The 17,473-nt window shown below is 46.3% G+C and overlaps 1 protein-coding gene across 1 annotated transcript in view; it reads left to right on the top strand.

The window, feature by feature from the left end:
- The window catches only part of EVL (Enah/Vasp-like), a 147,513-nt gene continuing 130,040 nt past the window's right edge, over positions 1 to 17,473 (top strand). The window contains exon 1 of the mRNA XM_018066034.1: positions 1 to 525. Coding sequence (XP_017921523.1) covers positions 521 to 525 — 5 coding nt within the window. The 5' untranslated portion in view covers positions 1 to 520. The remainder of the gene's footprint in view (positions 526 to 17,473) is intronic.

Below are 17,473 nucleotides of genomic sequence, written 5' to 3' on the forward strand. Positions count from 1 at the left end.
GGAGGCGCGGGCTCTGGGGCCCCGCGCCTTTTGTGTGGTGCTTGGGCCGTCGCGCGCGCTTTCCCCTCAGTCTCGACTCCTGGGCTGAGTTCGCCCGCGCGCGCGCGCGCGCGCGCACCCGCGCGCCTGCCCTTCTCTCCGTCGACGGCGTCGCAGACGCCCGCGCCCGCCCGGGGACTGCGCCCCGAGTCTCGGGCGGGCGCGCGCGCTCCCCCCGGGCCGGCGGGACCCGGACGGCGCTCTCCCCTTCCCCCTAACCCCCGGCGGCGCGCGCACACAGCGGCCCGGGCACGCGCCCGCCAAGATGGCAGGGGCCGGGGCCCGGCTGTCAGGCGCCGCCGCCTCAGCCCGTCCCCGCAGCTAGCGGCCCGGACGCCCGCCCGGAGAAGATGAGCCCCCGCTGCCCCCCGCAGCCCAGCGAGACGCGGAGCCGCCGCGCCCGGGGCCGGCTGCCCCGCTAACGCCCCGCGCCCCGCGCCGCGCCCCCCGGCCCGCGCGCCCGCCCGCCCCGGCAGCGACAATGAGGTGAGTCTGGCTGGCGCGTGGGGCGGCCGGGCGGGCGGCGTGCGGAGCGCGGGGAGGGCCTCAGGAGCACCGGCGGTGGGGGGGCTTCGGGGACGCTGGGAGGGTCTGGGGGAGTCGACGCGGGCGGCGCCCGCCTGTGCAGCTCGCGGGGGGCTGGGGGCCCGGTGGGGAGGCGACCCCGCGGGCGTGTGTGGCCGCGCCCGGCCGCGAGCAGCACCCCCTCTCTGGCCGCCCTCCCCCGGACTTCGTGCCCTCGGCCTCGGCCGCCCTGTGCCGCCGCCCCGAGCTCTCACGTTAAGGGGTCGTGTCCTTCCACCTGGAGCTGCTCGCCTGCCTCTGCTCCCTTTTTCTCGTCCCCATTTCCTTTCTTCTTGCACGCCACTAAAGTGCAAGACCCACAACGTACCATTCCGCGGTTCATTACCCAGCCAGGGGGGGATTGATGGTTATCAGTTCGAGAAAAGAACATTGCCAGCACCAGGAACTCTAAATTCTCTCTCTCCAGAGGTTACCTGACTTGTGCGGATAATCACTTCCTTGCCTTTTGTCTGTGTAAGTGTACCTTCCAAACATAATATCCCATAAACACTATAGTGTCTTTCATTTTTGCCCGTTTTGTGATCTTTATATAAATGAAATACTCATGCAATATATAGTCTTTTGTGTGTCTGACTTCTTTCACTCAAGGTGTTTCTGAAATTCATCCATTACTTCCTAACTGCTGCTCATTTTTATTAATCTGTCGTATTCCATTATATGAAGATACTACATCTTAGTCATTCCGCTATTTGAGGACATTTGTTTCTTAAACGTCAGCCGCTCAGTCGTGTCCGACTGCGATTCTATGGACTGTAGCCTGCCAGGCTCCTCTGTCTTTGGGATTCTCCAGGCAAGTGTACTGGAGTGGGTTGCCATTCCCTTCTCCAGGGGATCTTCCCAACCCAGGGATCGAACCAGGGTCTCCTGCATCGTAGGCTGATTCTTCACCATCTGAGCAGTAGAACTTCTGGGTCAGAAAATACCTGTATCTTCCAACTTTGAGAGGTAACACCAAATTTTTGAAGCGCCTGTACCGGTTCATACTCCTTCCAGCAAGTGTGTGAGACTTCTTGTGCTCTGCTTCCTTGCCAGCACGTGGTATTGTCAGTCTTCAGTTTTAGCCATCCTGGTGATTGTGCAGGCAGCCGGGTGAGGTGTCCCAGTGTGGTTTTGGATTATGGTTTGTTGCAGACGGATGAGGCTGAATGTCTTTTTATGTTTATTTGATATCTTCTTTTATGAAGCACCTGTTCAGAAGTCTTTGTTTGGGGTTTACACATCTTTTTCTTCTTAATCTGTGGGAGTTCTCTGTCAAAGTCAAGAAGATAGTTTCCTATAACATCTTACTGCCCTGCCTTTCAAAGTAAAAGATCCACAGTCCACTTGGAAGTGACTTTTGTGTAACTTGTGAAAAGGGGGTCAAATTTTTCTTTTTTACCAGAACCATTTATTCAGCACTGTTTATAAAAAAACATCATCTTTTCCCCATCGTTTGCTGTGCCACCTTCGTCATCTTCCAGTCTTCCATTTGGAATCATTTCTTTCCATCTGAGGAATTCCCTTTAGAATTTCTTTAGTGCAAGTCTGTGGTGACAAATTCTTAGTGTTCACAGATTTCCTTATTTATTCTTCATTGAAAAACATTTCTTGAGATATCATTCCCATATCCTGAAATACACCATTGCCGCAGTCTAATTTTAGAACAGTTTCCTCCATGTTAGAAGGGTCTTTTCAGTAGTAGCAAAATTCTTGGTTTGACATTATTTTCCTTTAACACTTTAAAGATACCTCATGGTTTCTAACATCGATTGTTTTCTGTTGAGAAGTCATTTGTCTGTCGTTCTTTGAAAGTAATTTTTTCTCCATTTAAATTTTTTAAAAACTTATTTATTTTAAAAAAGATTTATTTATTTGGCTTTACTGGATCTTAGCTGAGGCATGCTCGCAGCATGCAGAGCTCTTTGTTGTGGCATGTGGGATCCAGTTCTCTGACCAGGGATCAAACCTGGGCACCCTGCACTGGGAGCTGGAGTCTTAGCCACTGGACCACCTGGGAAGTTCATCTGGCTGCTTCTGAAGTGTTCTCTGTCTTTGGTTTTCAGCAGTATTTTCTGTGCTGTATGGATTTTTTTTTTTTTTTTTAAAGATGAACATAACTTAGGGCTTCTTGGCTCTTTGGCTTCATGTCTTTCATTAGTTTTTGGAAGTCTTGTGCCATTAGGACTGCATATTTTGCTTCTCTCCCATTCTCTCTCTCCTTTCCTTCTAGCACTACAGTTATGCGCGTTAGACTATTTCACTGTATCTTCTGTGTCTCTTAACCGTCCTTCTGTGTTTTCTGTCTCTTTTTCCTTCACTCTGGATCTCCCCTCTCTTCTTTTTCCTATCACTTGAGTTTTTAATTTCAGTTATTCTATGGTTTTTGGTTCTTTAATTTCGATTTGGGTTTCTTTTTATAGTTTCTTTGTAGTTTCCAGCTATCTGCCAAAATTATCAGTATTGTCTTTCAACTCCTTGAACACAGTATGCATAATGCTTGAAGTTTATCCCATTATGGCAGTATTTCTAAGTCATTTCCAAAGTCTGTTTTCCTTGTTTGTCATTCATATTGTCTTGTCTCCTTATGTGTCTAATTGTTTTTGCTTTTTAATTTGTTTTAATTCTGCTGGACATCAGATTTGCAAAATTGTAGAAAGTCATTTGCCCAAGACGATGTTTTTCTCTTCCAGAGATAATTCACATTTGCTTTTGCCAGAGAAACGGGGCACGTATAACCTGGAGTCTCTTCGGTGCAGTCTCAAGGATCGGGATGTTTCTACCTGTTCTCTTGGCCGTTAGTGCTAGTGCTCACCTCTTCTTTAGCCCTGTTATCCCCCAACCCAACGCCATGCTTTTAGGATTCCCCCTAGAGTTGGCAAACACCCCCACGGAAAAGTAGCCCCACGTTCTGATCTCATCTCCCTGAGCATCTGATGTCCCTTTTTCCTTCAAGCCTCCAGGCAGACTTTTACTCTATTTACCCCCTGCTTGTCTAGTTCTTTCCAGCTGGAGGATTGTTCTCATTTTTCTAAGTTCATGTTTACTGGAAGTAATAGTCCCTGATGTGGGGCTGCTAGTAGTAAAGGACCCGCCTACCAGTGCGGGAGACCTAAGAGACTGGAGTTCAGTCCCTGGAGTGGGAAGATCCCTGGAGGAGGAAATGGCTACCTACTCCAGTACTCTTGCCTGGAAAATCACATGGACAGAGGAGCCTGCTGCTGCTGCTAAGTCGGTTCAGTCGTGTCTGACTCTGTGCGACCCCATAGACGGCAGCCCGCTAGGCTCCCCTGTCCCTGGGATTCTCCAGGCAAGAACACTGGAGTGGGTTGCCATTTCCTTCTCCAATGCCTGAAAGTGAAAAGTGAAAGGGAAGTCACTCAGTTGTGTCCGGCTCATAGCGACCCCATGGACTGCAGCCTACCAGGCTCTTCCGTCCACGGGATTTTCCAGGCAAGAGTACTGGAGTGGGGTGCCATTGCCTTCTCCGAAGAGGAGCCTAGTGGGCTGTAGTCCATGGAGTTGCAGAGTCAGATGTGACTGAAGAAACAGCATGCACGAAAAAAGTCCCTGATATTAGGGACAGTTTGAGTCAGCATCCAGTTTTGGAGGAGACTTAAACTATCAGGTTACAGAAGCTGTGGAGAATACCACCACGTATTTTCTTGTGTTATAACTATATTAGAGCATTTCATTTTGTGAAATACACTTAGGATCAAGGTAGCTTTAAGAATAAATCTTTATTTCCTTTTAGCAAGTAATTAATTGGAAAAAATGGCAGATCATTACTGTAAAGCAAAGGAAGCAGTTGCATTTTCTCCCTTTTAATATTCATTTCTTTTTTCTGTCTTGATTTCCTTCATTGTTTGTTTGATAAATCCACTTGACTAGAACATTTTAGTTTTTGATCTATAATAGAGTTCTCAGATCCCATTTGGGGGGATCAGATGACAAGTCATGGATATAGAAGTGAAAGTTTATAAATACTTTCTCCAAAATGAGTCATCCAGTTACCCTTTTTCTTTATGGATTTTTTTTTTTCTTTTAAAATGCTGCTAACAGTTTGACATGCTTCTCTGTTGCAGGCTGTTTGTAGTTAAACATCCATACGTGTGTATTTACATGTACCTCAAATACTAGGCTTTTGCAAATGGACCTAAATGAGTTGAGGGGGGTCTTTTCATTACCTTTGTTGTCAACTTATTTAATTTAGATATTTATAAGCAGTATCGCTCATCTGTGAAAATCCTTTTGTTCAATGCTGTAATTTTTAAAATGAAAATATCATATTTTTCTTGCTAGATAATCTCATGGGAATGCATAGATTGAAAAGGGTCAGAAATGAAACCTCTGAACTGACCCTATCCAGGAGTGTCTTAGAAAGGCATAGGGCTGGAGATGCATTCTAACAAACTGAACATCTGAGGCACATGTCCACATATTATAGTAAAAAGTTCTGTTGAATCAGACGACTTGGATAATTAAGGCTGTGGCTGAGTTTTTTCTTGGGCTTCCCAGGTGGCACTGGTGGTAGAAACCCACCTGTCAGTGCAGGAGATGTAAGAGACGTGCATTTGATCCTTGGGTCGGGAAAATCCTCTGGAGGAGGGCACGGCAACCCACTCTAGTATTCTTACCTGGAGAGTTCCATGGACAGGGGAGCCTGGCGGGTCTGTAGGGTTGCAAAGAGTCAGAAACGACTGAAGTGACTTAGTACAGTGAGTTTTTCTTAATTTTCTAGACTGTTGCCTGAATTCTTATTTCTTTTTTTCTAACAGACCTTATGTATTCTCATATCTTTATTCAGAAATCATCTTTGGAGGCCTTCTCATTGGTACTGGGTTAGATGGGAAGAAGGAAGCAAACCCCCTCCCCCAAATAATTCCCATCCCTAAAAGATTTATAGACCCTTATAGACCCCTTTCTGAATCCTTTTTCTACTTAAAAACAAGATACCCACATATACAGTATTCAAAATATTTCTGTTTATATACTTTAATCATTTATCTCTTGGGAAGATTCTCTTCTGTGAACATTTCCCCTCTCATCACCAGGGCCAGCTGTGTGTGTGCGAGCCTCTCATCACCAGGGCCAGCTGTGTGTGTGTGTGTGTGTGCGCCTCTCATTACCAGGGCCAGGTGTGTGGTGTGTGTGTGTGTGTGTGTGTGTGTGTGTGTGAGCCTCTCATCACCAGGGCCAGGTGTGTGTGTGTGAGCCTCTCATCACCAGGGCCAGGTGTGTGTGTGTGTGTGAGCCTCTCATCACCAGGTGTGTGTGTGTGAGCCTCTCATCACCAGGGCCAGCTGTGTGTGTGTGTGTGAGCCTCTCATCACCAGGGCCAGGTGTGTGTGTGTGTGTGAGCCTCTCATCACCAGGGCTAGGTGTGTGTGTGTGTGTCAGCCTCTCATCACCAGGGCTAGGTGTGTGTGTGTGTGTGTCAGCCTCTCATCACCAGGGCCAGGTGTGTGTGTGAGTGTGTGAGCCTCTCATCACCAGGGCCAGGTGTGTGTGTGTGTGTGTCAGCCTCTCATCACCAGACCAGCTGTGTGTGTGTGTGTGTGTGTGTGTGTGAGTGTGAGTGTGTGAGCCTCATCACCAGGGCCAGGTGTGTGTGTCAGCCTCTTATCACCAGGGCCAGGTGTGTGTGTGTGTGTGTGTGTGTGTGTGTGTGAGTGAGTGTGAGCCTCTCATCACCAGGGCCAGGTGTGTGTGTGCGTGTGTGTCAGCCTCTCATCACCAGGGCCAGCTGTGTGTGTGTGTGCCTCTCATCACCAGGGCCAGGTGTGTGTGTGTGAGCCTCTCATCACCAGGGCCAGGTGTGTGTGTGTCAGCCTTTCATCACCAGGGCCAGCTGTGTGTGTGTGTGTCAGCCTCTCATCACCAGGGCCTGCTGTATTATCAGCCTCTCATCACCAGGGCCAGCTCTGTGTGTGTGTGTGTGTGTGTGTGTGAACCTCTCATCACCAGGGCCAGCTGGGTGTGTGTGTGTGTGTGAGCCTGTCATCACCAGGGCCAGCTGTGTGTGTCAGCCTCTCATCATCAGGGCCAGGTGTGTGTGTGTGTGAGCCTCATCACCAGGGCCAACTGTGTGTGTGTGTGTCAGCCTCTCATCACCAGGGCCAGGTGTGTGTGTGTCAGCCTCTCATCACCAGGGCCAGCTGTGTGTGTGTGTGTCAGTCTCTCATCACCAGGGCCTGCTGTATTATCAGCCTCTCATCACCAGGGCCAGCTCTGTGTGTGTGTGTGTGTGAGTGAGAACCTCTCATCACCAGGGCCAGCTGGGTGTGTGTGTGTGTGTGAGCCTGTCATCACCAGGGCCAGCTGTGTGTGTGTGTCAGCCTCTCATCACCAGGGCCAGGTGTGTGTGTGTGTCAGCCTCTCATCACCAGGGCCAGGTGTGTGTGTGTGTGTGTGTGTGTGTGTGTGTGTGTGTGTGTGTGTGTGAGCCTCATCACCAGGGCCAGCTGTGTGTGTGTGTCAGCCTCTCATCACCAGGGCCAGGTGTGTGTGTGTGTCAGCCTCTCATCACCAGGGCCAGGTGTGTGTGTGTCAGCCTCTCATCACCAGGGCCAGGTGTGTGTGTGTGTGTCAGCCTCTCATCACCAGGGCCAGCTGTATTATCAGCCTCTTATCACCAGGGCCAGCTGTGTGTGTATGTGTGTGTGTGTGTGTGTGTGTGTGTGTGTGTGACTCATCACCAGGGCCAGCTGGGTGTGTGTGTGTGTGTGAGCCTGTCATCACCAGGGCCAGCTGTGTGTGTGTGTGTGTGTGTGTGTATCAGCCTCTCATCACCAGGGCCAGCTGTGTGTGTGTGTGTGTGTGTGTGTGAGCCTCTCATCACCAGGGCCAGCTCTGTGTGTGTGTGTGTGTGTGTGTGAGCCTCTCATCACCAGGGCCAGCTCTGTGTGTGTGTGTGTCTGTGTGTATGTGTGGTGTGATGTCTGTGTGTGTGTGGTGTGTGTGTGGCGTGTGTGTATGGTGTGGTGTGTGTGTGTATGGTGTGTGGTGTGTGTGTCTGTGTGTGTGTGGTGTGTGTGGTGTGTGTGTCTGTGTGTGTGTCTGTGTGTGTGTCTGTGTGTATGTGTGGTGTGATGTCTGTGTGTGTGTGGTGTGTGTGTGTCTGTGTGTGTGTATGGTGTGGTGTGTGTGTGTGGTGTGTGTGTCTGTGTGTGTGGTGTGTGTGTTGCTCAGGCTCCCATCTCACAGGTCCGGCTCTGTGCCAGGGAACCGTCTCCTCTCCTCTGGGCCGAGGGCACTGTATCCGTTTGGAGTTCTGTAGAGCGCAGTGCGATTATAGGGTGCAGTGTCAGCGACCCAGGCACAAACATGGTCTTCGTATCACAGTGAGTCCGCACTGGCTAACACACGGAAGTCCAGGCACGTCTCTGAGCTCGCTGCTGCGGAATAGACAGCACACCTCCAGATGTCTCTGGAAGTCATCTAGGGAGACCAGCTGTGGAGCTGTGGCGCCGCTGTGTGCGTATCTTTGGCTCTTCTCTCTCGTCCTGTCTGCTTATTTTTAGACGTGTGTCATTACCATATATATCTTGTGGGTGATTTTTTTTTTTAAGTACTTACATTTTGGCTGTGCAGCACGTGAGATCTTACTTCCCCTATCAGGAATTGAACTCGCTCCCCCTGCAGTGGAAACTCAGAGTCTTAACCACTGGACTGCCAGAGAAGTCCCTGAGTGATGATTTTTAATATAAGCAATGTCATCTTTTTATTGGAAGTAATGTCATCTTGAATTTTGCTGGTTTGGCAGTTTTGTTTGTATCTAGTCATATACATATAAGAAATTTTCAACTTAGTTTTTTAAGATGCACCTGAATAAGCTACATGAAAATAAAGTAAACCAGCACTGTTTCACAATATTTTTTTCCCTCTAAAGGGAATCTGTCGTCTGCCAAGTTTGAACCTTGCAGTAGACTGTAAGCTTGATGACTGTTGGTTGTTAATTGAGGATCACAAGTGCTAGGGTAGTGCAGTAACAGCTTAAAGAAGAGGGCCTCCAGCTTGCAGCTGGGCGAGCTGGGCAGGACAGTGGTCCCCTCAGCGAACCGCTGTTTCCTTTTCCCATCCTGAATGGAGAAGACCTTACAGAAATGACTTCTAGCAGCAGTTCTCATTTCTTCTGGTGTAAGTGGGACTTCCGTGGTGGTGTAGTGGCTGAGATTCTGCGTTCACAATGCAGGGCGCCTGGGTTCAATCTCTGATCAGGGAACTAGATCCCAGACACCACGTGCAGCTAAGACCCGGCACAGCCAAATAAATATATTTTTTAAATGCAGTTATATTGAATGTGGAGAATTTGAAAACATAGAAAGTATAAAGAAGACAGTAAGAATCAGCACTGATCCTACTATTTGAAGGAAGGATAACCCATTAAACACGGGGTATAGTTCCTTTATCTTTTCCATGTGTGAGAGTGACGTTTTCACAAAATTGATAGTGTACTGTGTATTTGTATTGGGCATTTCTGCAGTCAACATTTATGCATTTCCCCTTTTTAATGAATGTTCTTTGAAAACATGTAAAATGGCTGAATAACAGTGTTTCAGATGATATACCATAATTTATTTACCAGTACCCCAAGTTTGGGACAGTTGGCTTCTTTTTAGAATGTCATCATTGTGAACAACATGATAATGACTGCGTGTTCAGTCTTAGAGTGCATCTCTGACTATTTCCTCAGAATAAGGTAGCAAAATAGTATCACTGGCACCAAAATCTGTTGACATATATATCAGGATGTAAACTTTAAGCAGGAAAGAGAGAAAGATGATGTTGATTAAAGGAAGTTTATATTCCTGGTCTTAACTTGGAGGTTCCTCTCCCCAGAAGTTTGAGGATTAGAATAGGAATTAGAAATAAATGGTGTGGTTGCATCTGTTCGCCAGTGGGGGGAGCCCTGGTCCCGAGTCCCCTGAAACAACTGTGTATGAAGATGGATTATCTGTCTTTGTCTTTAAGGCTGTGTGAAAGACGTCTATTCTTGGGTTTGGACTTAAAGTAGGAATGTGAATGAACTTTTTTAAAATATTGATTTAGGCCACCTTTTGTCCCTCGTATTCTAAGCAGCCTGGGTTTTAGAGTCTAATAGACCTGGATTCTGCCCCAGAGCCACTCTTTACCAGCTGACTAACTTGGTGCAAATTGCTTAACCTTTATGACCCTCCACTTTTCTCAACTATAAATGAGGATAATTCTCCTTCCTTCTTAGGTTTGCAAGGCTCAAACAAGAATACATAAAAAGTTCTCAGTGTATGATGTTCAATAAAAGTTAGCTGTTTACCTCCCCCAGCTCACCTTGTTATGTCTGTGAGGAAGATAAATCCTGGACGATCTGGGACAGTTTTCTGATTTCAGATTTTCTGCCCTTTTGTCAGATTGCTGCCTAACTTATCTACCATAGGTGATGATTTTTTGCTTTAGAAACTACAGTTGCTATTGATACTTTAGCTTCTAAAAATGATTCAGGGACATTCTCTATAAAAGACACAAAATATAACTACTGGAATAAAGACAAAACAGGCATGTTATTTTGGGGTAGAGAAGATGATTGTACTAAGAAAATTTAGATGCAGAAATAGTTACTGCAGTTGAGCAGTTGACTGTGGAATTGACAGACGTGGTGGCAGAAAGCACAGTGGGAGCCACTGGGACGCGTGTCCTGAGTGTCTCAGAGATGGACACTGTCCCTTACAGGGGCTGGCTCGGGGAACCTCTTACCTTCTGCAGCCTTCCCCTTGTCACACATTTTTCCTGGGTGCGCGCCCTCTGCAGCTTCCGGCACCTCACACTCTGGGCGCTGTGCTCCATCCTGGGCTCTCTGTGGAGCTGTGTTGCCGGGGTCCAGCCCCTGCGGATGTAGGGTAATTTGAAGATGGGGACGGAATCGGCATCCTAGGAAAAAACTTATTTAATTACAGATATAGAGAGATTAGAAACGGATAGTGTAGTAGGAAAATTAGTGGAGAAAAACAGGCTGAATAACTTGGTTTCCGTGGAATACCAATCACCACCTACGTAGGCCACAGACATCTTTCCGTTCTCCCAAAGGAGAGGAGGCACTGAGGCCTCCCCGGTCCGATCTTAGAAGCCCAGGCAAAGTTAGCAGGCTTGGTGAGTACCCACGTACCAGATGGGAATTCAGCCAGAAAGACAGAGAGCAAGAAAGAAGCGACATGGGGGAATCAGTCTTTCCAGAAACTGATCCCATTTCTTTATTTTTCAGGTTTGCTTATATACTTTTTGTTATACATAGGGATGAATACAGAGTCACGCGGCAGTCAGCAGTCCTGACCTTTATCAAAATCAGGTGCTTCACACAAATGTATAAACAAAGGTCTTAGGGGTTTTACATCATCTTCTGGCCATGAGGCCTGCTGACATTTTATGATCCTTTCTTTCTGATAACCAAAAAACTTATTTTTCCAAGGGTGTTTTTTTCTTAAACCAGGCACCACCCTCTAAATAAAGTTGTATTCCTATAGGGTGAGGGTGTAGTGGGGTACAACTAAGACAGGAATTTATTTAACCTAAGGTTAACATGATCAATCTTAAAGGTTAATACTTACTTCTCCTATATGCTAGTTATATTCATTATAAGGGCAGGGAATATGGAGATTAAGCAGCGAACATCAGCCCAATGAATGAAAACCCTTCACCAATATTCCCCTTAAGATCTATTTAGTCTTAAGATAGTGATAAAGTTACATTTTTGCATAGCAAGGACACTGATTTATAACAAAGTACAGTGATCTATAACAAAAGAGAAAATTCATTAACTCAAAAGGTCTAGTATTGCTAACATCAAAAACTACTATATTTCCTTTTCTATATTCCAAGTACATTAATATATTCCCAGGTGCCTAAGGATATGGAGGCCTGGCGGCAATAATTGACTCCACAATGAGAAAAGCCCTATGCTAATTAAGACTTTCAAGATACTCCGAACTCTCTGTGCTGTTTAAGGTTGAGAGGTAGTAAACAATCATGTGGAGTATGGATAATCCTGTCACATAAGCTGGTTTGCCTGCAGAGAGGTTTGACCTGAGACACCCTTGTCACACCCAGGGCAGGGAATTAGCAGCAATTATTGGCACAACAAATGAAAAACCCTTCACCAATATAATTCCTAACCAACCCACTATACTAATAATTTCTAGCTTCCCAAAAGAATCTGCCTTTAGTAAGTCTAAAACATCTTGTCCCTCTCATGATTCAGTTCAGTTCAATTCAGTCACTCAGTCGTGTCCAACTCTTTGTGACCCCATGAGCCGCAGCACGCGAGGCCTCCCTGTCCATCACCAACTCCCGGAGTTCACTCAGACTCACGTCCATCGAGTCCGTGATACCAACCAGCCATCTCATCCTCTGTCGTCCCCTTCTTCTCCTGCCCCCAATCCCTCCCAGCATCAGGGTCTTTTCCAATGAGTCAGCTCTTCACATGAGGTGGCCGAAGTACTGGAGCTTCAGCTTTAGCATCATTCCTTCCGAAGAAATCCCAGGGTTGATCTCCTTGGAGTCCAAGGAACTCTCAAGAGTCTTCTCCAACATCACAGCTCAAAAGCATCAATTCTTCGGCCCTCAGCCTTCTTCACAGTCCAACTCTCACATCCATACGTGACCACAGGAAAAACCATAGCCTTGACTAGACGGACCTTAGTCGGCAAAGTAATGTCTCTGCTTTTGAATATGCTATCTAGGTTGGTCATAACTTTTCTTCCAAGGAGTAAGCGTCTTTTAATTTCATGGCTACAGTCACCATCTGCAGTGATTTTGGAGCCCCCAAAAATAAAGTCTGACACTGTTTCCACTGTTTCCCCATCTATTTGCCATGAAGTGATGGGACCGGATGCCATGATCTTCGTTTTCTGAATGTTGAGCTTTAAGCCAACTTTTTCACTCTCCTCTTTCACTTTCATCAAGAGGCTTTTTAGCTCCTCTTCACTTTCTGCCATAAGGGTGGTGTCATCTGCATATCTGAGGTTATTGATATTTCTCCCGGCAATCTTGATTCCAGCTTGTGTTTCTTCCAGTCCAGCATTTCTCATGATGTATTCTGCATAGAAGTTAAATAAGCGAGGTGACAATATACAGCCTTGATGTACTCCTTTTCCTATTTGGAACCAGTCTGTTGTTCCATGTCCAGTTCTAATTGTTGCTTCCTGACCTGCATACAGGTTTCTCAGGAGGCAGGTCAGGTGGTCTGGTATTCCCATCTCTTTCAGAATTTTCCACAGTTTATTGTGGTCCACACAGTCAAAGGCTTTAGCATAGTCAATAAAGCAGAAATAGATGTTTTTCTGGAACTCTCTTGCTTTTTCCATGATCCAGTGGATGTTGGCAATTTGATCTCTGGTTCCTCTGCCTTTTCTAAAACCAGCTTGAACATCAGGGAGTTCACGGTTCACGTATTGCTGAAGCCTGGCCTGGAGAATTTTGAGCATTACTTTACTAGCATGTGAGATGAGTGCAATTGTGCGGTAGTTTGAGCATTCTTTGGCATTGCCTTTCTTTGGGATTGGAATGAAAACTGATCTTTTCCAGTCCTGTGGCCACTGCTGAGTTTTCCAAATTTGCTGGCATATTGAGTGCAGCACTTTCACAGCATCATCTTTCAGGATTTGAAACAGCTCAACTGGAATTCCATCACCTCCACTAGCTTTGTTCGTAGTGATGCTTTCTAAGGCCCACTTGACTTTACATTCCAGGATGTCTGGCTCTAGATGAGTGATCACATCATCATGATTATCTGGGTCAGGAAGATCTTTTTTGTACAGTTCTTCTGTGTATTCTTGCCATCTCTTCTTAATATCTTATGCTTGTGTTAGGTCCATACCATTTCTGTCCTTTATTGAGCCCATCTTTGTATGAAATGTTCCCTTGGTATCTCTAATTTTCTTCAAGAGATCTCTGGTCTTTTCCATTCTGTTGTTTTCCTCTATTTCTTTGCATTGATCACTGAAGAGGCTTTCTTATCTCTTGCTATTCTTTGGAACTCTGCATTCAGAACTCTCTTGATTGGGAGGCTGTAAACAATCACATGTGGCTGGATGAACCTGTACTGGCAGGCTAGATAACCTTCAGAGGAGTTCGTAAGTTGAAACACCCTTGTCACGCCCAAGAATTTTTATTGACTTGGAGCTGTAAGTTAACACCTTCTCAGAGAGAGGTAATGGGGGTCAGCCCCCCATAAAGTCAGAGGTATAGGTGAGAACGTGAAACAGTAAGGTAGGTAGACTCTGGTTTGGGGGTAGGTGCCCCGGAACAGGGGGTTTCCTGAGGCTCAATCCTCCTTTGCGTATGCTGAAGCCTCCTTCCTCATGACCTTTGCCATGGGCGGAGTTCCTCACGCTGGCTCCCCGCACTGTGTCTGTCTCTGTCATCTAGTTCCCATTCTCTCTCAAAGGATCCTTAAATAAGCAGAGGTCTGAGGGACCAGCTCACGAGTTAACCTGAGGTCAGCTGCTTCCTTTTCGTCTTCAGCTTGCTTAGTGCCTAGCCTTCAAATCTTAGCTGCAATGTCACTTCCTCAGGGAGGCAGTCCTTGACCCCTACCCTGACTGAGGGCCCTTTCTTGTTTGCTCTGTGGGATTCCATATTTCCTCTGCTGTTACTCTTTTCGTAATTATTATACTTAACTTTCTCGGCCCAAGCCTCATCGAGAGTTACAGCTATTTCGATCTCTGTTGGGTCCCAAGAGCCTAGCACTGTGCCTGGTGCTTGGTAGATGCTTCATGAAAATCGGTGCTGCCACTTGTACCCGAAATGAGCAATAAATCATGACGTTCCTTCTTCCTCGTCATGGGTCCTTCCAAGTACAACATTCCAGGCAGCTCCCAAATGGGAGATGCTGGCATGCAAGATGAAAACGTGCATTATGTGCTTGATGAATTCCTGGGGTGACAGTGCTGATATCGTGCGTTTCCATACCACTGCTGGGAGGCAGGCTTTGTTTATTGATGTGTGGATGGGTTCTTTTTTCCTGTTTTTTTTTTTTTTTCTTTGTAAGAACACTGTGACTCTCAGTGTCCCTGGTGTTTCTCAGACTTTAATGTGCGTAGGAATCACCGTGTGTCCTTCCAAAATGCAGACCCCCAGGCCCCATTGCTGGGGATGGAGGAATGCTTTTCATAAGCCTTTTTTTTTCTTTTTATTAATAGAATTTATGTGTTAAAGCAACTTTAGACTTATGGAAAAATTAAGCAGAGAGTACGGAGAGTTCCCATACACATATCTCCACTGGTACCGTTTCCACGGTTAGCATCCTACATGGTCCATTTGTTGTATTTAGTGAACTACTATTGATAACAGTATTAATAGCTGGAGTCCATAGTTTGTTGGACCTAATGTCCTTTTTCTGTTCCATGTTCTGATCCCGAATACCACATCACATTTAGTTCTTAAATCTCCTTAAGCTCCTCGGTTGTGATAATTCTTCAGATTGTCTCTGTTTTTGATGATCTTGGCTATTTTGAGATGTACTTACTTAGATAGGTTGCAGGATGCCCTTCTGTTGGGATTTGTTTCATGTTTGCTTGTGGTCAGCCTGGGGTTGTTAGTTTGGGGCGGGAAGATCATGGAGAGAGTGACATTCCATCCCATGACAGAGGGTGCGTACCTGCAGCGAGCTTTATCACCGTGGATGTTGGCCTTGATCACCTGGCTGAAGCGGTGTTCGTCGGGTTTCATCCTTGTAAAGTTATTCTTGCATTCCCCTTTTAATGCTATCGTCTTTTCAAAACAGTCCTTGTCCATGTTGTCATTGTTCATTCACTAAGTCGTGTCTGACTTTTGCAACCCCATGGACTGTAGCCCACCAGGCTCCTCTGTCCATGGGATTTCCCAGACAAGAATACTGGAGTGGGTTGCCATTTCCTATTCCAGGGGATCTTCCTGACCCAGAGGTCGAACCTGCATCTCCTGAACTCTTTACCACTGAGCCACCAGGGAAGCCCAGTACTGTTGCGTAGCCCATGCTTAAAGAGGAGGGAATTATGATCCTTCTGATGAATGGTTTTTAAATTCTAATAATTAAATGTTTATTTTTATGTGTATTAGGAAAAAATCACTGCATACGATTGTGAAGCTCGCTCAGTCGTGCCCGACTCTTTGTGACCCCATGGCCTGTAGCCTACCATGCTCCTCCGTCTGTGGAATTCTCCAGGCAAGAATACTGGAGTGGGTTGCCATTTCCTTCTCCAGGAGATCTTCCCAACCCAGGAGTCGAACCCGGGTCTCCCGCATTGTAGGTAGATGCTTTACCATCTGAGCCACCAGGAAAGCTCTGCATCAGACTAGTGGTATTAGTGGTATTTTAACTGGGTTCTCTAGAAAACTACCCAAGATGAAGGCTCGTGTGTGTTTGGAGGAGGGCATAGGATTGATATTTGGGGGAAGGAAGGGTGATATATCCATTAGATCCCGTCTTCATTTGGCAGAGTAGTGCCCCACATGGCATATATTGCCCCTGCTGGTGCTCTCAGTGGATCCCGAGAGGGCACACATGGCAGCTCTCTGGGGCCACAACAGACCCCCCTCCCACCCCCAGGCAGGCACTGGACACAGGTCAGAGCCCGGACAAAACTGGTTGCCTCAGGGATGGCCGGAATAAAAACAGTTAAGGCGGGAGGAGCTGAAATGATGCAGACGCGAGGTGCTTAACGCATGTGACTTTGTGGGTATTTCTTTTTTAGTTTTTTTTTGCTTTACTGCGTCTTGATTTTCAGTCATGGCTAGAAAGTTTTCTACGTCCCCAGGTTGAATTCACCTGTGTTTTTTTTTCTAGTGCCTGTATCATTTCTTTTTTCTTTTCAAACTTTTAAGTCTTTGATCCGCTTGGAATTGAATATATAGGTTTGAGAGCCAGATCCAATTTTAGCCTTTTCCATCTCATTTTTCAGTTATCTCAGTACGGCTTATTAAAAATTCCATTTTCTCCCAGTGTTTTTAGATTCTGTCCTTTGTCATATTTAATCAGTTTGACCCATTTCTGGAGTTTCTGTTATGTTCCGTTTCAGTTCAGTTGCTCAGTTGTGTCCGACTCTTTGCGATCCCATGAACCGCAGTACGCCAGGCCTCCCTGTCCATCACCAACTCTCGGAGTCCACCCAAACCCATGTCCATTGAGTCGGTGATGCCATCCAACCATCTCATCTTCTGTCGTCCCCTTCTTCTCCTGCCCTCAATCTTAGGTTCCGTTGGTCTCTATTTATTTGTATGCCAATATCTCATTTGATTAAAGAGGCTCTATCGTGTGTTTTAATATTTAGGAGGGCTAATCCTCTCTTACTGCTTTAGCGAGTTGATTTTAAAGAAAATGACCAATTAATAGCACTCATGTTAAACAGATGTGACAAAAATCATGGCCAAATAGTGCTTTAACCCAAAGGAACAAATCCAGAATGGCATGATTCAGGCATCTGAATGCCCCTTGGGACAAGTTCTCACTTGTAGCGTGATATGTTTGGCTTTTGAATATGCATCCGAGGAGGCATCTGTGAGGCTGGAGGACACTCAACAGTGTGACCCCTCAGGATAGGATTGTCAGCACAGTCAAGGCACCCTTAACCTCAGTCACCCTCTCTCCGAAGTGTGAGTGAAGCTGGCTCATTTTGGAGGGTTTTACCTGTAAAAAAATTCTCATTTGTCAAACCATAGAAAATTAGATTCAGAAACTTAGAAATTCTCTAAGTCCAGTGGTTTTTAACCCTCACTGGGCATCAGAAACAGTTGAAAAGGCCTTCTTCCCCACCCCCCCTTCCAGTGTGAGGGCCCTGCCTTAGAGTCCATTAATCTGAAATAAAGTGTTTTGTTGTTTTTACTTTATTTAAAATCTCTAGTTAAATATGCAGCCAGAGTTGAG

This window comes from Capra hircus, chromosome 21 (genome assembly GCF_001704415.2).
Source record: "Capra hircus breed San Clemente chromosome 21, ASM170441v1, whole genome shotgun sequence".
Lineage (NCBI taxonomy): Eukaryota > Metazoa > Chordata > Mammalia > Artiodactyla > Bovidae > Capra > Capra hircus.